Here is a 24,960-nt window from a genome sequence, read left to right as displayed (position 1 = left end):
TTACCTATGAAGTTTCATGATCCTAGGCGTAAGCATTCTTGAGTTATCATCCGGAATCCAGTTTACTAGTTCGAGTCACTGTGACCTTGACCTTTGACCTAGTGACCTGAAAATCAATAGGGGTCATCTGCCAGTCATGATCAATTTACCTATGAAGTTTCATGATCCTAGGCGTAAGCATTCTTGAGTTATCATCCGGAATCCAGTTTACTAGTTCGAGTCACTGTGACCTTGACCTTTGACCTAGTGACCTGAAAATCAATAGTGGTCATCTGCCAGTCATGATCAATGTACCTATGAAGTTTCATGATCCTAGGCCTAAGCATTCTTGAGTTATCATCTGGAAACCATCTGGTGAACGGACCGCTGGACGGACAGACGGACCGACCAACAATATACCCCCTACTTCTTTAAAGGGGGGCATAATAAGTTTAAACAAACTAACAAATGAAACAACTTGTTTTAAGGACTGGAAAGTAAAAAAAATAGCCATAAATATATTAAAATTTAGTGGCTCGTAACCACAGTCAATTATGCTAAACAAGTGTCCTAAAAATTATTCAAATGTGTGAGTACCCCCCCCCCCCCCCCCCCCCCCCCCCAATTTTTGTTTAACTCCGTAGCGACACAACAAATCACCCACTAGATTCTAGTTTATAGTTTTCCTCTTGACACTGTTCTAGCTGATGCTGAAGCTGTAAGAATCGCTTGCCCGCAGGAGAACTGAAACATACAGAAACTGTGAACAAATTGAACTTTTGATTTTCTTAGCAAAAGGTTTTCACACAAATTTTAAAATTATTTTACAGTATTATGTGAGTCATTATAGACTTCTTTTTCATGATGAAAGTGTTCTCATATTAATATATGCATTATACATGTAATCTCCATTTTCCCTAATTTTCTATAAATGTAACCAGAACATTTACATGTTCTCTAAATCCTATACAAGCCAAATCAATGTCCCAGGAATAAAAAACTGTATCAAGAATTCAACAAATATAATTCATATTTACAAGATGCTGCAATATATAAACACATATGCTCCCACTGGAAGCTTTTGTCAGAATTGAGCTATTGGCCCACTTGAATAAGTTCAAGTCCAAAGGTAGGCCTTTTTCAGGGTCAAATATACGTCAGTTAATCAGAGTGTGTTGAGAGTGGTCATAGATAAAGTCCATTCAAGGATACAAAATTTTAACAGGCGGTATTGATGCTTGACAAAACACATAATATTTTTGTAAACACAGAACTTGGACCATCTTAATAAGTCTTAGCCCAAAAGTAGGTCTAGGCTAGATAAGGTCACATGGGTGTAACTGATTATCTTCAAATACAGCAATCATTTAAGTATACTAGCTTTATTGAAATAAGTTGAAACAAGACATTTTGACTTAATCAATAATTTGGATCATCTAAATTAGTCAAAAAGTATGTCAATGTCGAGGTTAAAAAAAGGTAACATGTTAATAGTGTTCATAGATGAAATAAAGACAAGTATCAAAGCTTTGACGGAAGACTTATAGATGTTAGACGAAATATCTATGGTGTTCGAAATTTACTGCATGATAACATTTTTTGTGTTTGCTTCAGAACCTCGTAAACCATATTTGCTCAGAGCAGGAAAAAACACCACAAATATGCAGTTAAATGTTAATAAGAAACAAATAAAACAACAATCTTTCATTTGCACCCTAGATCATGTATGATATGGTTGGTTAGTAACTGTCTTACATTAACCATGGACATGTTTATACTAAAATTTTCACGTGCCATGCTTTCACCGTGTTAATGTTAGAAAATTGTTGACCGACGCACAAACAAGTCTTACATGATCACAAAATAAAATCTTAAAAAGCATCTTAAGAAGGATCATAACAATTCCAGTGCAGGATCACATTGTAAGACGAACGTTCAATCCCAATCTATCACAGTGCAGTAACGAACTACCATTTGTCACAGACGTGATGAATACCCCCGTGTAACATATAATATGCAGCAAGTTGTAATGATCATGTCATAGAAGTTTTTAGCCCAAAAGGCGCAAACGTTGTGCATGAAAGTTTGAAAATGTACATTTTGTGAAAAGAAAAGTCCACCTCCATTACACAAAGGTCGCAGTAGGGTAATTGATATGGTGTCTGCCTAGCGACTGGGAGGTCATAAGTTTGATTCCCACTCAGGGAATGGTCTTTAGATCTCCCCCAAAGACCCCCAAGTACTGATTCTAAGCCAAGGAAACAGTCTCAAGACTGTTTCAATTAGTCAGCAGCTTTTCATGTAATCTAGATACCTTGCTTTTGACCCCACATGACCCATTTTGGAAATCAGGACAGATGTAATTGGGACATAATGTTAGTTTAGTTTTTGTTTGTTTAGGTGGGTGTTTCGCTGTTTTCAACAGTTTTTCAGTAAAATCATGGCGGTCAGTTAACCTTTTTGCATTTATCCTGGGATAGCTGGTATACCAGTGCTTAGCGCACATACTTTTGCCAATATTTGACAACTGCCTTACTTGAATAAGGGATAGGGGAGAATGGCCATAAAATTGATTTCATGACCAATAGCCAGTTATGTGGCCAGGCCAAGATCGAATACTGATCCTTACATTTGAAATCCAGCACTATACCAATTGAGCTAGCGGGTGTGACTGACAAATGTTTTGACCAAATTTAATGAAATTTCAAGTTATAAAAGGGGCCTCTAGAGTGCTTACAGGGTTCATTGACAAGACAAAACCAACCACTGACAAAAGCTGATCACAAAAGCTCACAATAAGCATGTTGGCCTCAGGTGAGATAAAAATGAAGTCCACTGTGTGAACGAAAAATATGCCTAAACGATATATTTATATCAATGATGTCATATGCATTATAGCAGCTGTTATTGTGTCATGGTTTTAGTCTTGATATAATATAAGCATGTACAATTACAGTTATAACATTGAAGTGTGCAAAATTTCCGACAGATTTCAATACATCATAAAATATTACAATTAACAAACTAACTCAGATAATTTGCATTGTGTACATGGTATTAAAACATGTGAAAGAATACTATTTATAACATTTAAAAGTCAGGTTCCATAATTTTAAGCATCGGTTCTGACCAAGAAATAATAGCCATCAATAAAATACAAATTCATACTTGGAACAATTACTGTTTACTGTGTTTAAATACACATTTGCACATCCATAAATATGGCTGCTGATTTCTGCTTACCGGGTATATAATATATATTCTGGTGATATGAAGTTAAGATGCTAACAGATCTATTATATTCTGTGTCAGTACTATTGACTACTTCGTAATGATTATAGTGATACTAATAGTTATACAACCCCCTTCAGGCGAAAATTGGTCTCATGCCATTGCGGCCAGTGAAGCTTCAAACCACCTTGCGCAGTCTGTTCAGGAGCTACCCTGTCCACTAGGAAGTCAACCAAGGTTCTGTGGCCTTAACGAACTATGTGGCTTCTGACCAGGCTATACGTATGCGCAAGCTAGTCTTCAGTTTCCCTGGACGTACATGGGATAAGACCCTTTTTTGCATGACGTGGGTCATACTATCAAATACAGAAATACTAATTTAATAAATTTAAAATCTTGCTTTTTAAAAACTTAGTCTATAAATTGTATTTTTCTGCAAAAAGCGAAATAATTAAAGGAAAAATTAAAGCTCTTTTAGGAAAACAAGAAGACAATACTCAGTGATTTAAAGCTTCATCAAAGAAATGTAGGTCTTAATGGTTCAAGTGTTACAACAAGTTTCCATTGCTTATATTGTGAATGATTCATGTATTTAATGGCTTAAATAAGTCTTAGATTAAAAGACCAAGGGCATAAACTCATGACAAGTGAGTATTTCAAATCAAACAATCATTAAATTGACCTATGCTAGAGATACAGTGTACGTAAAAGAGGCTTCGATTGACTTTCATGGTTAATTAAATTAACTAGCCAATAAATAAGCCTCATACTGGGAAAACTGGGCTTAATGCAAGCGCGTAAAGTCTTATCCGAGATGCCAGTCTGCACAGGCTAATCTGGGACAACGCTTTCCGCTTTTATAGCATTTTTCATTTTAAAACATTTTCTTCTTACCAAATATCCAGTTTAGTCAGAAAGTGTTGTCCCTGATTAGCCTATATAGACTGCACAGGCTAATCTGAAACGACACTTTTCGCACATGCACTAAACCCAGTTTTCTCAGGCTCATATTATAACTCTCTTACATGGCAGCCAAGGCAGGTAAATCTTGTCCACATAAAATTCCAATTAAAACATTCTGTACAGTTAATGGTCTAAGCTAAAGATATAGGTATATATATGCAGAAGATGCACACACTGTCGAAGGCTGCAATAACTTCACCACAACCTCTTTGCAAGTACTTACGCATAAAAATTGCTGAAAATATTTGATATGGAAAGTACATACAAAGGAAACAAATACATGAACGTAATATACCCTGTATATTTTTTATCACCATGAACAAAATATCAATTAGGCATGCTAACGTCACATTACCTTATATTGGCCTGGAGGAAACACTTATATGTGTCCCAAGTGAAAACAAACAGTTGTAATTAAAACAATATAAAAACATGAGTAACAAGACTATTGCCAAGCAATATATGTCCCCTACCGGCTCCACCATTGTCAGAACTTTTTTTTAAAATATTTGTTGCCATAGCAACCAGAATTTTTTTGACGGAACAAAATGAAATGATGTGCATAATGTCCATATTGCCATCTATCCATATTTCATGTTTCACGAAAAAAATATTTAGAACTTTTTAAGTTATTGCAGGATCAAACAAGACGTGTTTGTGAAACACAATGTCCCCCTATATGACGTTTGACCTTGAAGGATGACCTTGACCTTGTGAAGGATGACCTTGACCTTGACCTTTCACCACTGAAAATGTGCAGCTCCATGAGATACACATGCATGCCAAATATCAAGTTGCTATCTTCAATATTGCAAAAGTATTCATAAAATAAGCGATTTGGGCCACATACATTTGACCTCTGACCTTGACCTTTCACCACTCAAAATGTGCAGCTCCATGAGATGCACATGCATGCCAAATATCAAGTTGCTATCTGCAATATTGCAAAAGTATTCATAAAATAAGCGATTTGGGCCACATATTTGACCTCTGACCTTGAAGGATGACCTTGACCTTTCACCACTCAAAATGTGCACATCCATGAGATGCACATGCATGCCAAATATCAAGTTGCTATCTTCAATATTGCAAAAGTATTCATAAAATGAGCGATTTTGGCCACATATATTTGACCTCTGACCTTGAAGGATGACCTTGACCTTTCACCACTTAAAATGTGCAGCTTCATGAGATACACATGCATGCCAAATATGAAGTTGCTATCTTCATTATAGCAAAAGTTATTGCAAAATGTTAAAGTTGGCGCAAACAGACCAAAAGACAGACCAACATACCAACAGACAGGGCAAAAACAATATGTCCCCCACTACTATAGTGGGGGACATAAAAAGTGTGACAGACTCACGGACTAATGGCCTGACTGACTGACGGACACACAGAGCGCAAACCATAAGTCCCCTCCGGTGAAACCGGTAGGGGACGAAAATGTAAATAAAATTAACTTACAGTAAATAAAATTACAGGAGTTACATTAATATACACCTTAGATGGGGTCTAACAAGTAATGATAAATTAAAGTACATATACAACTAAACACAACTATCTACAAGCACATGAATTAGGCCATTAAAGTACAAAACTTTTTTCCACACCATTTTAAAAACTTAAAAAAAAAAAAAAATCCAAGATTAAATATCAAGCAACATTAAACATATCACAAAACCCTATCCCCAAGGTCTAAAATACATCAAAGCAATCCAACGTCCACAATTAAAATTCTAATTCTTAAAATTGACTGTCACTTTTTAACCATGTTGACAAATCTTTACTTTTGCGATAAAATTTTCAGTGTTTAAATGTATATTGCAACACTTTAGACATACTTTAGCATTGAATTTTAATCATGATTTTTCAAGAGTCTTATTAATCCTTTCCTGTATATCAATTTATATATGAGCCACGTTCTGGGAAACCGGGGCTTAATACATGTGTATAAAGTGACGTCCCAGATTAGCCTGTGCACAGTGTGCAGTTTAACCCTTTGCATGCTGGGAAATTTGTCGTCTGCTAAAATGTCTTCTGCTGAATTTTTAAAATTAGCATTTTCTTCGATTTTTTTTTGAAGAATACTATCAGAATAGCAAACAGTTTGGATCCTGATGAGACGCCACGTTCTGTGGCGTCTCATCTGGATCCTAACTGTTTGCAAAGGCCTTCAAAATTCGGTTCCAGCACTGAAAGGGTCAACTGATATCAAATTGACAAAAAAATACAGATAGACTGAATTTGTTACCAAGGATTCAATAAATTGCTAATAAATAAAAAACTAATAATCAACTCATCATTATTTCAGGGCTTTGAACAACATTTTATGACAGCAAGAATACGTTACCTAGGATCGTCAAGGTTCTCCGCAATGTTCAGTCTCTCTGCAAGTCTCTCGTTCTCCAAGGACAGATTCTGTTTCTCTTCTTGTAATGCAGTCACCTGTGGGTAACAATACAATAGAATGTGCAGATTACACTGCAAACACCTCAAATGTCAACCATACAGTATGAGAAATCACCATAATGAGTGTGTAAGAAAACTCTTGGATAAACTGGATATAGATACAGACTGCCATTCAACAGCAGGCCATGCAGTATGAGATAAGAGCATGCTATGCATGTAATAATTCGAGTGGCTTCCTGGGAAAACTGAGTTTAGTGCATGTGCGTAAAGTGTTGTCCCAGATGAAGTCTGCACAGGCTTATCAGGGACACAAATTTCCACTTTCACTGGATTTTTTGTTTAGATGGAAATCCTTTGAACAAAAAATTCCATAAAAGCAGAAAGTGTCATACCTGCAGACTGCACAGACTTATCTTGGAGGATACTTGACACACATGTATTAACCCTTTCAGCGCGGGAACCGAATTTTGAAGGCCTTTGCAAACAGTTTGGATCCAGATGAGACGCCACAAAACGTGGCGTCTCATCAGGATCCAAACTGTTTGCTATTCTGATAGTATTCTTTGAAAAAAATCGAAGAAAATTGCTAATTTTAGAAATTCTGCAGACGACATTTTAGCAGACGACAAATTTCCCAGCATGCAAAGGGTTAAGCCCAGTTTTCCCAAAAATTAAATAATACTTTATATAATACAATAGCGTATATAGACTGATTCTAGCTAAAAAGCAGAAGCCAGTTTGAGGCTGTAGCCTAACTATATGTGTAATAATGCAATGGCTTAAACAGACTAAAATTTAAACAATGACCACGCTGTATGAAAATCAACTTAAGGATGAGAAATCAACTGTACGGAATGCAATTTACAAACTTTAGTTAATCTATACGGTACCCATATTCACCAACCCATTATTGGACTAAAGAATACACTTAGAACCAAGAAAAATATGTTCAGTGTTTGAATATATACAGGCTTCCACTTGTGATCGTGACATTAACAAAATGTTCTACATGAAGAATGATGTAGGTGGTTAAAACCAAGTTTGACTCAAAATTAAAGCAATTCTTGAATATTTCAATTAAAAAAATACTTTTCATTCTAAGACAATATTCTGCCAAGATATTAACAGGGTACATGTATGTGCAAGAATTGTCTTACCAAATTATTTTAAAAATTATAATGCAACAAAACTGGTGATTATTTAAATGTATAAATAATTAAAGTCTAAAAAGAGAGCCCTATGCTTGCCTGAAACCCAGGGGACCGTTTCAATAAGCTCTCGTAAGTATGTTACGACTCGTAAACCAGTTGCGATTATCGCAACTTGCCATTTTGCGTTTCAATAAACTTTCGCAACTTACGATATCGTAGAATTCTGTCGTAAGTCTACGAGACGTAAGAAGCAGTCGTAGTTACGTCGAAAACAAAATGGACGCCGCGTATGTTGTGCATTTGGACGCCAATAAGAAGCTTTTGGCTTCGTCTTTTTATCGACGACAATACAGAGGAAGTAAACATGTTGTTTTTTATCCCTTGATTGCTTTCTGCAAAATATTTAACGTTGGAATCAATATGTCAGTTACTGCCCTTTGTTTATATTCGATAAGGATGAATAAATCAAAATAAATTGCAATTTATCATACGTGAAAACCCCATGTGTTTATTATGTGTGTGATGCAATTATATTGTTCAACAGCAGTTGAAGTATATGCGCTTCCCGCCGCTCAAATTATTGTGCAATGATTAATTTTGCTGTAAGCTTTTATCTCCATCGCAATTTGCATGTGATTTCGGAAGTTTTTTTGTTCGGATACGTACTCAATGGAGCCTTGTTTTTTTTTTTGGTAAACGTTTGTTATCAACGCTATACAACTCGTTACAATCTATTCCTTTTCTTTGTATTATGTTTATTTAATATTCTGTCAGAACGATACATGCATTGCTAAATTATGTTGGATTGTAAAATGTGCCCAGTTAGGCAACTGTTAGCCTACATGTGTAACAAACCTTCAACCACAAAACACCAAAGTGATGATCATTATGAAATAACAAATCAATTACTGAGTTATCAAAATATCTTGTTGTTCTTGAACACACATACACAACAGTAACATATTATAGTATTTTCATTACATTAGAAGACTAGTATTATTCACTTTTTCATATTGTACTACACCAACAGGTACTCATCACTGACATCAGTTAAAGATTTTTGGCCAAAGGAAACATCTATTCCAAGCTGGCAGATCTTCATGGAATCAGCAGATCATCTTTCGTTAATTGACATGCCTTCACGAGTTCAATCAGCAAACATATGATCGGTAAATGTCTTTATTTCTATAATCAATTACTCAATCATGATTTTAAACTGTTGTAGAAAAAATGTTATTTATTTAAATACATCATGTCTTACATATATGATCTGGCACGAGTTGTCATATCATACCATATTTCATTAAACGAGTTAAGGAATTTTGTATGTAAACGAGCCTTTGGCGAGCTTACTAATGAATTTCCTGGACGAGTTTAATAAAATATGGTACATGTATGATATGACAACAAGTGTGAGATCTTTTTTATCACATGCTTTTAAATGAGCAAATTAAATAAATATTAACGCAAACATAATGATAAATCCCAAATGATGTTTACATTTCGTGGCATCATTTGACGTTGCAATGTCATTTCGGTGAAATAACAAAATGCGATTGGTCAATAAACGAAAACTAAGCCAATGAAAACGCTTAAAAAGTATATTACACAGGTGTAACAGGGTATAGCATGTGATAAAATCTCATATAGATTTTGGGTCAAATAATTAAAGTTAAAATTATTTTTCATTTTACAGGGATGGTACAATCATAATTTATTTACTTTTCATCTTTTTTTAATCCTCATTTGTTTTTTTTATTTGATACATAAACTATATGTGAATAAAAAATCAATAGATGATGAAAACTTGAGCACAGTTAATAAATGAAAATTTAAACACAGTTCATCAAATCATGTATATAAATGCTTTATCATGTACTGTTAATTTTAAACACATGATACATTCCATAGGTTTCCAGTCCGCGTACAACAACAAACTTGCATGAAGGTTGGATTCTGCCACAAGGCCCGGGAGCAGTGGATGGGACTCTCATACCCATAATACTGAATATGTTATATTACACACATGCAGTTGAACACAGCAGGAACTCTTGAAGAAAAAAATGTGTATTTTTTTTATTCGAACTTAAATGTAAAATATATATTCAATTTTAGCTCGACTATACCTTGAATGATAAGCTGTGTATAAAATTATGGTAAACATGCAACATCCTTATATCACTGTTTCTATTACATATTTTCATTAAAAGCACTTATGTATTCAGGGTCATTATGTCATTGTGAGGTCACTGACCAAGTTGCTTATCTCTGACCTGCATTTAGCTTAATAATGCCCCTTTTGTACTTAAAATGTTCCACTTAAATTGTGTGTACAGCTGCTCCATATCCCTATATTTTCCACAGATAATCCTTCACATATGTCGTCAGATTTTTTTAAAAACATATAAATAATATTTCTTTGGGTCATTGTTATAACCACTACAAATATTTACTGTTGTTGCGAATAAAGTTGTTAAAACTGTTTAAACTCGATGTTGTGTTAGTGAATCTTTAAGAGAAGAAGCTTCTTGAATATTGTCACTTTAGCTTCTTACTTCACAATCTTTTTGTTCAACATGTAATTAAATACACTTTAAATTATAAAGTGGATTGCAATACAAAGAACGCAGAAGAAGGGCTTACATTTGTACTTAAAAAGAATGATGTTTGAAGTTGTCAGCATTTTCATGGTGAACATTTTGATTGTATGGCCCCAATGGAAAAAATACTTTGTTACTAATTTAAATTTTAGCAAACACCTAATAATGCTTTTAAGAATGAGTTATTTTGTTTCTAAAGTAAAAATATGTCCTAACCTAGAAAAGATACACTTTAAACATTTTATAAATTAAAAAGATGTACTTAAAACTCCACTGTCTAAGAAAAAGTGGATTATTTATTAAAAAAAAAAAATACACTTCCGAATTTAAAGAACATGAAAAAAGGCTTCATCTGTTTCTAATTAATTAATGCAATAAAGTGTACTCTCTAGAAAATGCAGACAATTAGCTTAAACAAATGCAGATAAAATGCAATTTTTTAAGTGCATTTTGGTAAAAAGCACATTTCATTTTCAGAAGGGTTTCTGCTGATGCAGATATTAGAAACAATGATATGACATAATTTGAGATTCCAGTATTTCTTCATTATTCTAGGAACACACTGTCATGTGAAGTTGGAATAAGACATCAATTTGGGAATAAACAGTGTTTTTTTTCAACACTGCATTACATGCCGTTTAACCTGTTATTAATTTGTACAAAATATAAGTAAAATAGACACTATTGCATATATAATTGTATCATTTTAATTGATTTCACTGGGTGTTTAATTTGATTTTTTCTTAAATCCTAAAAAAATGAAACCCTGTGGATGTGTTCCTGCACACAGTTTAAAAATACAATGAAAATAATAAAAATACCATCACTGTTAAACATTAGAAAAGTACAAATAATACAAAAGTATACACAGTATTTAACAAAAATAGATTCAGAGCATGAAATGAATTTGTATATGCAAGTATCTATTTTACTTATAATTTTGTCTAATAAATAAACACAATAGGAAAAAAAGCACATTATAATTGTTGAAAACATGTTATATTCCAACTTCACATAGTGTCACTGTGTATAATTTAACATTACAGTTTCATATTGAACTGGATGGGTAGCTATATTTTGAAATAATAGCAATACAAAATGCATTTTGTCAACCATAAGTAAACCATTTTAGGACTACTGCTCATAAATAGGCGTTGGTACATGTATGTATATGAAAATGTAATTAATGCAAATTTAATACACTTGTGTGTACTTTTTCAGTTTTGTTTATTCCAAAAAGTTAATTAAATTATTCGAAAATATACTTAAAACACAATTAAAATGCACTTATGGTTACCTACTTATTTTCTGATGAAATGCATTTTTCACAAGGAGAAATAAAAAAATTTAATACACAAAAATGAATGTATGCAGGAAACATGCAGGAAAAACAAGAAATGTGTTTGTGGGAAACACTATGTCCCCTTCTGCGCCACTTTGATTTTGTATGCTCCCCCAAAAAATTTTGGGGGAGCATATAGTCACCGCTTCGTCTGTCCATCCATCCGTGTACAATTTTTGTCCGGGCTATTTATCAGCAACTAATGACGGGAATTCAATGAAACTTTATGGGAAGCTTCACTACCAAAAGGAGATGTGCATATTATCAGCGGGTTCTGGTCGGATGATTTTTCACAGAGTTATGGCCCTTTGAAATTTTATATATAAATATTCTTGTCCCCCAAACTACTGTGCCCTCAAGACGTTTCCTTTTATCTGAATATATAGTGCAATATTGTGACCAAAAAAACCTTTGGGGAGCATCACCCGTCTCCGACGGTTTTTTGTTTTTACCTTTGACCTTGAAGGATGACCTTGACCTTTCACCACTCAAAATGTGCAGCTCCATGAGATACACATGCATGCCGAATATGAAGTTGCTAGCTTCAATATTGCAAAAGTTATGGCAAAATGTTAAAGTTGGAGCAAACAAACCAACAGACAGACAAACCAACAGATAGACAGGGCAAAAACAATATGCCCCCCACTATAGTGGTGGGGGACATAACAATTATGTTAAAAGTATATTATTTTTCTGCATGTCAAGTTTATTTACATGATCATTAAACACAGACAAATATGGTGCAAATACCCTACATTTCATTTGTCAAGACCTTTTTGTGTTGGAGTTTAAAAGGCAACATAGTGACTGTAATTTAGGAACAGTTACTGAGGCTTGATTGGTCATTTACAGCTCGGGTACTACCTACATGTACCGCTGGTATTCTTAAGTATACTTACATGTACCCCGGGTACGGTAAATATACTAAAACATACCCGGGAATTTTAACCCTAAATCGGTTGTTGTCTGCTATTTTTTTTTTATTAATTATGTTCACATTCATGTCAAATTTTCTGTACAATGGCCTCTATATTATCAAAACTCTTACTCAAAAAGCATGTTGATACAGTTTGTTTTTAAAGATTAGTTTGTTGAAGGTAAGCAATATCGTTTTAGGGTAATCGGTGACCCGGGGTACATTTAAGTATACTTAAGAGTACCCAAGGTACATGTAAGAAGTACCCAAGCCGACAATGGCCAATCAAGCGTTACTGAGAGAGTTGGATGTGCATTGAGATAAACCATGTTTTATGAAGCAAAAAAATGAGTAACACATATTGTAACTGTTTTAATATGTAACTACATGTATTACAGAATCATCAATGATTATATGCACTTTTGAGTAAATTAAAGCTTGTCAGATTTTTTTTAAGGTCACAGTGACCTTAGACCTTGTTACCCAAAAATGGGTGTGGCATGTAGAACTCATCAAGGTGCATCTACATATTAAGTTAAAAAGTTGCAGGTGGAAGCACTTTGATTTTAGAGCAAAATGTCGAAAGTTTTAGCACGATGCGGAAGGCAGAGGGCGGGCGACGAGCTGGCTATGACAATACCTCGGGTAAAAAGGTTTCCCTGGAATATTACATAATTATAGTGTCTGTCTAGCTTCTTTCATCAGAAGGTCCCACCTTGATCCCCACTGGCAATGAGGGAATTAGGGAGGGTCCTCAAGATCATCTCTGATGACTCAAAGTATTGGCTCTACTCGGGAAATAGACTCCAATGTCTTGATAAGCATCATACTTTTTCAGGAATCAAGCTTTAATACAAAGAGTTAAATAGATATTTATATGTGATAGTGTATGATATTAATGTGAAAATACTGAGCAAAAGCCGGGGATTGAACCCACGACCTCCAGAGTGGTAGTCAGACACTAACCGCGTCGCTAAAGAGCTAGCCCAACAGCCTTAGTGACCTTATTTCACTACACTCCTACCCCTTTTAATGTTTCAAGGCCCAGACACGCTCGCTACAGCATGTCTTGCATCCAAATGGCCCTCCCAGAAACCATTACACAGCTCAGACCCATTCCCGCATTCACAGTTCGTTTTTTGACTCGTCGCCATTAATGTGAAAATACTGAGCTCAAGCCAGGCATTGAACCCACGACCTTCAGAGTGGTAGTCAGACAGTTTAACCGCGTTGCTAAAGAGCTAGCCCAACAGCAAGGCTGTTGGAAGTGACCTTATTTCACTACAATGTTAGTAAAATAAACACTGCACAATTATTTATTTTACCTGTATACAAGTACCATTCCAATCTTGGCAGATAGTGAACTATTTTAAAAGCACCATAACTATGAAACACTTATATAAGGCATATGGCAGTGTTCCACAGAAATGATGCTGTTGATAATTCAGCATGAGGATTAGACATTTCTAAATTCCATTTCCACTAACGACGTTAGTAACAATTCCAGTGAGTTCATGGACTTTGCACACAGTGAAAAACAACACTATTCCACTGTAACACGGTACGAAAGATTGATTTATGCAATAAATCGTGTATTGATCCCGTGTGAGCCATCTCGCTCTCTGTTCAATGTTTGTTATATGTGCTTTTTCTCAAATTTCCGCAACACATTACGAAAACAACACGGTGTAAACAACCTACCGGATGTTGACAGTTTGAATATAACCCCAAAGAAAACCGAATGTACAATAAAGAAATCGTAGATTGAGAGAGCGATTTACGAGGACATTTACGAGTGGTTTATTGAAACGGTTTACGATAATCTTAAATCCAATCGCAACTACTCGAGTTACGATAACGTAATATTTACGATACGATATCTTATTGAAACGATCCCCAGATGAACATTATTCTTACATGCTGATATGGCTGGTGGCAATACAAGGAAATCTGCCAAGCCAACCCCGGCAGCTCTTTTTTACCAGAACAATACCATTTTCTATCTCAATCAAGATACCGATAAAAGATATGTTTAAGGCAAATTTCATTATAATTTGGTTAAGCATGAGCATGTTGTGTCCAGGGAATTAAGAAAACAAAAAACTACTCTATTAAGCAGATTGCAATCTTTCCCATCTAAAAATTAAGTACTGTCAATTTATGCCCCCTAATTCTTATCTTGACCCCAAAATTGTGATCCTGACCTTCAAAGTGTGGGAAAACAAACAAACAGAAAATTAACAAAAGGCAACTATTATATAACACTAGTGAATCAGTTATGCTATTTGTTTTCTGTACTACCTCTTATCAATTATATGAACTTCTGTAAGATTCCCTTCAAAATATTTAGAGTAATGCTCCAAAATATTTTGTTCTTCTCTACCTCTATACTTATGAATATATGATCCACACATGATAAAACAAATGAAGGGACATAGCTCTTTAAATATTTAATAGAGTTTAGGAGCATTTCTTCAAAAGCCATCTACCATTAAATAAAGATAATTTTGAATACCATCAAAGGGAAAATAACTCTCAACAATACTATCAAGAGTTGGGCTTCTTGTATTCTAAAATGTCCTCTATGAATGTACAACAAGTTATTTAAAGACTTTCTACACTAAGGGAATTATTCACTGCACAAGAAAATTTACTAAATGGCAACAACTCTGTAAATCCCAAGAGGATTACGTTCAATGTACCGGGGTACCCTGCACTTCCCTTTAAAACATCTACATTGTATTATTGTAAGAAGTTTCATTTGAATCCCCCCAATACAACATGAGTTATGTTCTGCACAAGAGGAAAAAATGACAATACAAAAATTATGCAAAGGGCGATAACTCTAATAATACTTTCAAAACAGTTGTGGTTCTTGTACTCTGCACTAAGTCTAATTGTCTGAAATAAATGAACTCAGTTTTATGAAATGAACCATTTCACGTTTTGATAAATTGACAAAATTGTTTAAGATTGCAAATTTGTTAATGTAGTTATGTTTTTTTGCAAGGAAATACCGGTAGTAATACTGAACTTTTGCAATGCTTTAAAATATCCATTACATGCATCTTTTGACAATTTAAAAACCTGAAACTTATAAAGCGTTAGAAACGTAAAACGATTGTATACTTAAGAAAGTTCTGTTGTTATCGTTATATTTGGTGACATTACAAGAATTGCTTATATAAAATATAATATACAACTACTACCATGTCAGCACAGATGGGCGAGTGGTTTATGCGCTAGACTTTTACTACAAGGGTCAGTAGTTCCAGCCCACATATAGATTACTTTTTGTTCTTTTTTTAATTGTATTTTTGTTTTATACTGAAACTCTTAAGTTACAATGTTTACATTTATCAAATTAAATTATGGATGCAACAGGTTAACTGGTTAACCTACCAAAATGACCAGTTAACCGGTTACTTTTTCGGGAAAAGGTTAACATGAAAAAAATAATGTTAGCATGCTCTTTTCTTTGAATACTTTTTATTATCTTTTTCAAAATACAATTCGTATGATTTAACGTTTTGCGTGTGACAGACTGCCAATGTGCGCTGGCGCCTCAGAAGAACATGCCGCAACATCGACGGTAGTAAATAACGTGGCAACAAACAAGGCAATAAAGCAATAAATCATTACCTTTGTGGTTACAAACAAGGGATACGTTTTGATAATTGGCACTTTTGTTTAACTCGCAAAAAATTTAACTAGCAAACTGCGCGGAGTGGGGCTATTAGCGAAGAGTTTATCTAACTCGCGATACAATTTAGTTGAGACATTGGATAGCTTATTTTGTTTTGTTAACCAATATTCAACACTGATCGCTTGCGAAAATAAAGAATTTATAAGTAACAGTTTTATCAGGAATCAAATTCATAGTAAAAGTCTTGTCCAGTTAACGTCTTATTTGTTCTATCAGAAATTAAAATCGTTGTTAGTAATTTACATCATCAACGATGCCACCACTACCGTCTAAGGCAAGTTTTATTTAAGAAAGCAAATAATTAAACTAATTTAATAAATAAACATTAATAATAAACTTAAAACAGAATAAACCAAGAAACACACCATTTTTGAGCGATACGACGTGAACGTAATGTAAGCAGCCCAACAAAAAAAAAAGTTAATGACAAATGAAAATGAACATTGTATAATTCTTTATTTTTTTACTCATAATCTTTTACGCAAGAAAAATATATACAATATATAGAAAACATTTACAAAATTACTAAAATAAATGTTACAATACATTTTATTAAGAAACAGACATGTTATCAACGCAAGCAATCTCGTATAACTTTCGTTTCTATAGAGAGTATGCATGACATTGTTTATGTATACTTTAACATTTTAACTACTTTAGTTGTTTCGGTAAACCGGTTACTAACCGGTTACGACAAAATGTTAACCGGTTAATGATTTTTGTTACCTCTTGCATCCCTAAATTAAATCATTTAACGACAAACTTTAAAACATGCCAATATCAGTGAAAAAGTCCCTTTAAATACTATGACAATTATCGTCTGCAGACAAAAATCGACAAAAGGGCAATACACATGTTGATCCTTAATAGAAATATGGTCCTCTGCAATTCACCTAAAGCCCTCTGTTTTTAATTAAATTAATAAGTTTCATTTGAATCGCTTCCATACTTTCCCAGTTATACACTGCACAAAAAGTTGGACACACTGACTCATGGACAGACTATGCAAATACTATATGCCTCCTTTCAGCAGAATAGAAATTATAATGATGCAAGCAAGCATATATTGTCACTAAACCACCTCGGTAAGAAATTTAAGCTGCATTTCATAAAAACTTAAAACTGACTAGCTCAAGCATTTACATGTATGTACATGTGTACATTGAGCATTAGACTGCAACCATTTAATCACTGACTGCATGGAGACATCCATAAAACATTATATGTGGTAAAGTTAGATACAAATAAGCTAAGATATTTCAGGGAAAATGTCACTCTTTTGAAAATTTAACTTCTTGGGTACGTTGAGTAGATAAAATGAATCTTTGGAGCAATTGTGGTTAAGGACCACCCAACATCTGTAACGGCTTTTGCAAAGATGGACCTATGGTTACAAATATGCATACAAACAAACTAAATGATATATCCATGACATAAGCTTGCTACCCTTCACACACAGGAGATATAAAGTTGTTCAGAGTGGCATGGCTTTCCATTTTGGTATTAAATATATATCAAGACAACTGATCATGCTGAAAACAATATCAAAGGTAAACTTAAAATTTAGAGAACAAAAAATCATTAATACGAAATTAAATATAAGCAATTCCACTGGGTGAAGACGACTCCTTTCTTAAGAAGGAAAAACAAGCCCTGGACAATTCACTGAATTTGAACTGACAACATTTTGTGTTTTACTTAATATCATGCCAAGCATTACTAATAGCATATGGCAGAGTAGCAAAAACTGTCCCCAAAACAGCGCACTAGACTATTATTCAGCTTTCATAGCACATTTTCTGTCATTCACCTAAATCCATCTACCACAAAGACAAATTTAAATGAACATCTGTAGTAACTATACACTGTATGTTAAATGAGAGTTTAATTTGAACTGACAACATTTTGTGTTTTACTTAATATCACGCCAAGCATTACTAATAGCATATGGCAGAGTAGCAAAAACTGTCCGAAAACAGCGCACTAGACTATTATTCAGCTTTTATAGCACATTTTCTGTCATTCACCTAAATCCATCTACCACAAAGACAAATTTAAATGAACCTCTGTAGTAATTATACAGCGTATGTTTAATGAGAGCCGAAAACTTACAAATTAAAACAAAAAATCTGACCAAACCAAATAATTATCGACAACATTTTTGGCGATAGTATTGCTCCGACTATTAGGTGAATAGCTAAAAATGTTGATTTTCAATGCATAAACTACAGATACCCGGTGAGCACCCCAAAATAAGCTGAAGTAGAAGGAGAACACAAATTTGACTTACTAATTTTTTCTTGGAATGCAAATAAAATGGAACATGCAAATGAAAAGCTTTTCAACTTGAGAAATGAAAACAATGTCATGTTACATTAGAACCTCGCTCTGGGAAAACGGGCCTTAACCCTTTGCATGCTGGGAAATTTGTTGTTTGCTAAAATGTCTTCTGCTAAATTTCTAAAATTAGCATTTTCTTCGATTTTTTTCAAAGAATACTATCAGAATAGCAAATAGTTTGGATCCTGATGAGACGCCACGTTCTGTGGCGTCTCATCTGGATCAAACTGTTTGCAAAGGCCTTCAAAATTCGGTTCCAGCACTGAAAGGGTTAATTAATGTGCATTCCCACAGGCTATTCACGGGCGACACTTTCCACCGTATGTTTTTTTATTTTGTTGTTTAACCCTTTCCCCATCAGAAGCAAAATGAAAATGGCTTTTGCAACAAGCATAAAACCAGACCAGACTGCGAGAAGCTCACAGTCTATTCAGGTTTTATGCTGTTTGCTGCTCATCAGTGTCTAAGGGTTCGAAGGTAAGCCTTTAAAACTTGAACATAGTAAGAAAAGTCTTTAATTAAATGTAATTTTCTAAGTAACTACAAAGGCGTCAAAACACATATCTAAGGAGCAAAGGGTTAAAGGAAATCTATTCTTAGTGAAATTCCAGTTGAGGTGGAAAGTGTCCCCCTAAACAGGCTAATCTTAAAAGAGACTACGCACATGCATTAAACCTCGTTTCCCCATATCTTGGCTCATATTTGTTCATATTATTATACCTTAATGCATAAAACTACAGAATTAATTACAAGGTCAGTGCAGAAAACATTAAACATTGATCAATAAATGCTCAAGACAAACTTTCTCTTAATGTGAGAAATTAATTACAGACAGCAAAAACAAAAAAATCATTGGAACATGGACAATAGAGGAGCCTTAAATAATTCTCAATATTTCAATAATACACATATTTATATTGTACATTTCTACATAATTTATTCGCTTGTTCAACCTTTCAAGTTGGGTTTGAATAAGAATTTATACACACTGACGCCTTTATTTGTTTATAATGGTTTTTTTCCAGTCCTTGTGAGCCTAACAATTTGAAAATACAATGGGGATTAAACGGAGACTGTCATAAATGATACACATTCTCATGTCCTGCCTTAAAGTTCCATGCTTAAAATGTGCACAAGCATATCTTAAAATGTCTTTGCATTTACATGTAACATATGGTCTACTGGACTAAAATCGCTAAACAACTGTAAGCTTAAATCACATTTATGAGTTCTTAGCAAACTGGCCCCTGGATTTTACCTGTAGGTCCAGCTCATGACATCTTTGCATCAGTTCTTCTTTGGCTTCCATTGCACTGTTGAGTTCTTCTACTGTTTTACGTAACTGAGAACATAAAACAATCTAAATTAATGTTCACATGCTAAATATGTTATTTTGGTGTGCTAAAAAAGGATATCAATTTTTTATGTTACATATCTGTTAAATAAAAATGTGTCTTGTTACAACTATATAGTTGTTGCTTATGACCATTCCATAACAACGCTAATCAACTAACATTATTAGAACATGTCAAAATTTGGTCAAGGTCAAAGATGGTTGGGTGATATTGATGAATAGGTCATAAACAACAACTAAGCAAGTACCAAAGTTTTAAAACTGTAAAATCTACTGCACCTGTCACTGACAGAAAGACAAGAGGACTAAGAGGGCAGGAAAAAATGTCTCTTTTAACAAGAGCACCCCATAACGGGTGCCACGCTCAGCTACGGGTGCAGTTTTGAATAAATGAAAGCTTGTCAGAATTTTTTTTCTTTTTTTTAAAGGTCACAGTGACGTTGACCTTTGACCTAGTGACCCCAAAATGGATGTGGCGAGTAGAACTCATCAAGGTGCATCTACATATGAAGTTTCAAAGTTGTAGGTGGAAGCACTTTGATTTTAGAGCCAATGTTTAAGGTTTTAGCACGACGCGGACGTCGACGGTGGACGACACAACAAGCTGGCTATGACAATACCCCTGGTTTTCTCCGAAAACTCCAAGCTAAAAAGATGCCAGAGACATAAATAAATCTTATTTTTATTGTCATCCTGTAGTGATACCATAATTAATTCAACTTGATATGGAATTATTTAATATGCATGCCAAATAGTGCTTCAGGAAGATAAAATAAAACAGTTATTGGCTTATTATCAAAAGTTTTAATAATAACATATTTACATTAAAATGCCAACAAATTTGATAACACTCTACATTTTATAGACCGACAAAAGCTTGATATTATCATTTAACAACATATACGTTTCTTGTAAACAATCTTCTTTTATTTTGCATATATTTTTAATTGTTCAATACGCTTTTTTACTTTCTGTATTCCTGTTATTTGAAACTATAAGTGTCATTCACACCCGCTCCAGAATTTATAAGTAAAGAGAAGCAGACTGTAAATTATGGCTGACTCACAATTTTAAAATCATGACCTTATACTTCAATGAAAATTTCTAGTCAAGCCCATTTTATATGGAAACAAACAATAGGCAAAGAAATTAGTTTTGTGTAGAATATTGATTTTATAACATCTTATAATCATAGAAAAAATAGATTTTCACTTGTGGCTTGTGTATTTATTTCTCGGGTAGCTTGTGGAATAAAATTGATCTGCTTTCCAAACCAACACATTTCTCAATTATTTACCTGTTCCCCAACTTCAGAGTCTACGTCCGATGCTATTTCTTTGGTCATCAGCTTTAGAACAAAAAGAAGGAACAATTATAAGACGTAAACTGCAGACCCGTAAAATAGTAAAAAGTCACAAAGCATAAAATAAGGAAAGGTCTAGAGCAAAATGACAGGGTGCTGTGCCCTTTGATGTCCCTCTGGACTGGTGAACTCAAAAAGTGGGAGAATAATTATTTTTTTATGAAATTTTAGACCTCTCTTGTGAATATTCAATTGCAAATTAAAAGACTGCTTGAAAAATCATATAACTACACAATTCTTCAAATTTCCACCCTTCTTATTGAAAGAAGCAATCTCACTGTACATTAGTTATGTTTCCCAATGTAAAAATCCTCCAAAGTAAATTATTCTTTAACTGTTACATGGTCATGTACAAATTATCACACATGAAGGCATCTAAAGGGTCATCCCCAAGTAAATGGATGGAAACTAAAGGAACCTTGTTCTAGGCCAAATGGGCTTAACCCTTTGAGCTCTGGAACCGGATTTTGAAGGCCTTTGCAAACAATTTGGATCCAGATGAGACGCCACAGAACGTGGCGTCTCATCAGGATCCAAACTGTTTGCTATTCTGATAGTATTCTTTGAAAAAAAAATCGAAGAAAATTGCTAATTTTATAAATTTAGCAGAGAACATTTTAGCAGAGGACAAATTTCCCAGCATGCAAAGGGTTAATATATGTGTTTCAAATGCTGTCCCTGATTAGCCTACGCAGTCCACATCCACATGAACGTTTTCCACCTAGACTGGATCTAATGAAAAAGCAAATCCCTTTAAAAAAAATCCATACAAGCGGAAAGTGTCTTCCCTAATAAGCCTGTGCGGACTGCACAAGCTTATCTGGGATGTCACTTCAGGCACATTCATTAAGCTAGTTTGCTCAGAATGAATTTCAAAGTGGAAGTGTCAGACGTCACCTCCTGTATGGCTGTCATGACGGCGTGTTGCACTGACTCCTCCATGGCCATGATACGCTGGATGTACTCCTGCTTCTCTGCGCAGTTCACCGCACACCCCAGAATCAGCTGCAGCAGACGACCCAGCTCACCATGGTTACTGCTCTCACCTAGCAACCAGCACACAGAGACTGGTATGACATCGAAATAGTACAATATTTGAGGTTGGTAACGTTTAACAACACACAGAAACACATGTTCAGGCTGTCCTTTGCAGAGCTAACTCTGTCATTTGCTAAATTAGCCCATGGCTTCAAATTGACCAACTTGTCTGAAGAAAATTATTTTTGGTTCCAATTTTTCCTTCATAAATACACCAAAAATAAACAAAATTATAATAATTTCGCCAAAGCGAGTCAAATTTGGCTTGATAAATATTTGAGCCAGAGGAAGCCCTGCCATGGCTTCATTTTCTCTACTTGTTTTACTTTATTATACCCTTACTAAAGCTTTTTCTTTCTTTTTTTAAGAAATCTATTATTTCAGTAAAAAACCCTAAGAAAATATTTTCAGCTGAAGTAAGAGGTCCAGGTAAAAACCAATCATCAAAACCACCTAGTTGTTGTTGTTGAGCAAGGCTTTATGCTTTTTATGGCTTAAATTGCTGATGACTCTATGAAGAATGCTAAAACTTTAGGAGTTCAAGTAATAATCCGACATAGATATTTATTTTAACTTTTGGCATAATTAATGTTTTAAATTTTCAAATCAAGAAAATTGTACTAGCATTTTCTGTAAATAGAAATGTGTACAATGTAAAAGGACCCATATATTTTAAGAGCCTATTTCACAATTGTACCATTTACCATTAAGGAGGTATCAAAGTTGATGCATACAACAAGTTGTTATTAAATAATGAAAAACTTATTAACGCTCTTTAAAGAAATAGAACAGTTACAGACATTCACAAGAACATTCTACTACCACTATTACCATACAAGGCCTATGTGCAAACTTTCAAGAGACAAATGCAACCATGACCTTTATTGGAAAAACAAAGATAATGCATGACAAAGTTATGGGCTGGAAACAAATTTCCACACTATCCATATATGGAACAAGTGAGAACTTTAAGTGTTTACTGTTAACTTGACCTTTAAAGGGGCCTTTTCACAGATTTTGGCATTTTTTAACTTATTCATTAAATGCTTTATATCGATAAATGTAAACATTTGATCGTAAAAGCTCCAGTAAAAAATCAAGAATAAAATTTAAAAAAAGGAAAAGAACATTGCCCGGACCAGGTTTCGAACTAGTGACCCCTGGAGTCCTGCCAGAGTCCTGAAGTAAAAACGCTTTAGCCTACTGAGCTATTCCGCCGAGTACACATACGTTACGAATTTTATACCTTATATAAGCAATTTTCGTAGTTTCACAAAATTTAACGACAAAAACAGAACTCTCCAAATTATTCAATCGTTTCGCGTTGCAACGCTTTATAATTTTTAGGTTTTAAAATCGTCAAAAGATGCATATAATGGCTATATTAGACCATGGTAAATGTTCAGTATTACTGTTTCCTCACAAATATCATAACTAAAACGAAAAATTGCGAATCTGAAACAACTTTTTTCAATTTTGTCAATTTACCAAAGCGTGAAAAGATCCCTTTAAGTGAGTGACATTGTTTTACATGACGTGACCTTATGATACTATGATTATTTGTTCTAATTTAATTTGTAATCCCATCAAACACAAAATAGTTATGGGCCAAGCAAAAAAATGTATAACAAAATGTAAACAAAACGTTTTTCATCTTACAAAAATAATCTGCTATTGATTTTTATCCCTCTCTTCTCATTAGAAATCCTTTATATACACACAAAATAACTGACATCAAAAAGGGACATTTGACTAAAAGGCCATTTAAAGGCTGTCAGATAGATCATTAAATTCCCACTGTTTTGCAAATGGTTTCTAAAGCTACATGTAACACACCAAACTTTGACGAGTTGTAATGTTATACAATAATCTTTGACAAGCTTTGCTGATACTATGGCATTGTTGGAAAGGTATTTCAGGTCTCATAATATTGGTAAGTAATTAACTTTAATGTACTATGCACTCAAAGAGCATGGATTATAACAAGGGCTTTATCCAGATTATTATGCCTGGTTCATAAACGTGTTTGAGAAAACTCCAATGCCAATTTAAGTTTTTTACTTTAAAAATGGAACTACATGATTATAAAACTGAAACCATAGAAACGAAGATTCCGTTTGTGTGCAACAAAAAACAGCATCCCTGATAAGATTTTTTTTTCAATAATTGAATGATACCCATACTAAAAGCCTTACTAATTGAATGATACCCATACTAAAAGCCTTACTAATTGAATGATACCCATACTAAAAGCCTTACAAAAAAACATGAACTAAATATTGGTGTACAAGCAAACTGTAGGAATATGCAAAAACATTAAAATATCAATTTATGTACTGATTCCAGTTTTTTACATTACTACTGGTATTAAATTAGCAAAAAAACAATGAACAACTTGTAGTGTAATTTCAACAGTTACCCGGGTGTACATTTTCCAGGGTTATCATGGAACTTAGGCTGGAAATCCATGGTATAACATGGAATTCCATGGAAATCCCTGGAATTTGAAACAGTTTCCAGGGTTTTCCAGGGTTTTGTTCTAGAAATGTCCATGAAACGTGGACT

The 24,960-nt window shown here is 34.2% G+C and overlaps 1 protein-coding gene and 1 long non-coding RNA gene across 4 annotated transcripts in view; one reads left to right on the top strand and one right to left on the bottom strand.

Moving 5' to 3' along the window:
* LOC127861437 (protein Hook homolog 3-like) overlaps positions 1-24,960 on the bottom strand; it is a 75,894-nt gene that overhangs the window by 35,166 nt on the left and 15,768 nt on the right. For all 3 annotated transcript variants that reach the window (XM_052399910.1, XM_052399909.1, XM_052399911.1), the window contains exons 5-9: positions 22,255-22,403; positions 21,292-21,342; positions 19,899-19,982; positions 6,527-6,621; positions 644-723 (exon numbers count right to left, since the gene is read on the bottom strand). In XM_052399910.1, the coding sequence (XP_052255870.1) occupies positions 644-723; positions 6,527-6,621; positions 19,899-19,982; positions 21,292-21,342; positions 22,255-22,403 (459 nt within the window). The remainder of the gene's footprint in view (positions 1-643; positions 724-6,526; positions 6,622-19,898; positions 19,983-21,291; positions 21,343-22,254; positions 22,404-24,960) is intronic.
* On the top strand, positions 8,139-10,322 carry LOC127861455 (uncharacterized). Its single transcript, XR_008040225.1, has 3 exons — positions 8,139-8,338; positions 8,767-8,905; positions 9,648-10,322. It is a non-coding gene; the product is annotated as an uncharacterized LOC127861455 (long non-coding RNA).

This window comes from Dreissena polymorpha, chromosome 16 (genome assembly GCF_020536995.1).
Source record: "Dreissena polymorpha isolate Duluth1 chromosome 16, UMN_Dpol_1.0, whole genome shotgun sequence".
Classification (NCBI taxonomy): Eukaryota; Metazoa; Mollusca; class Bivalvia; order Myida; family Dreissenidae; genus Dreissena; species Dreissena polymorpha.
The sequence above is the reverse complement of the archived record's forward strand: the minus strand, read 5'-3'. Positions and strand labels throughout refer to the sequence as shown.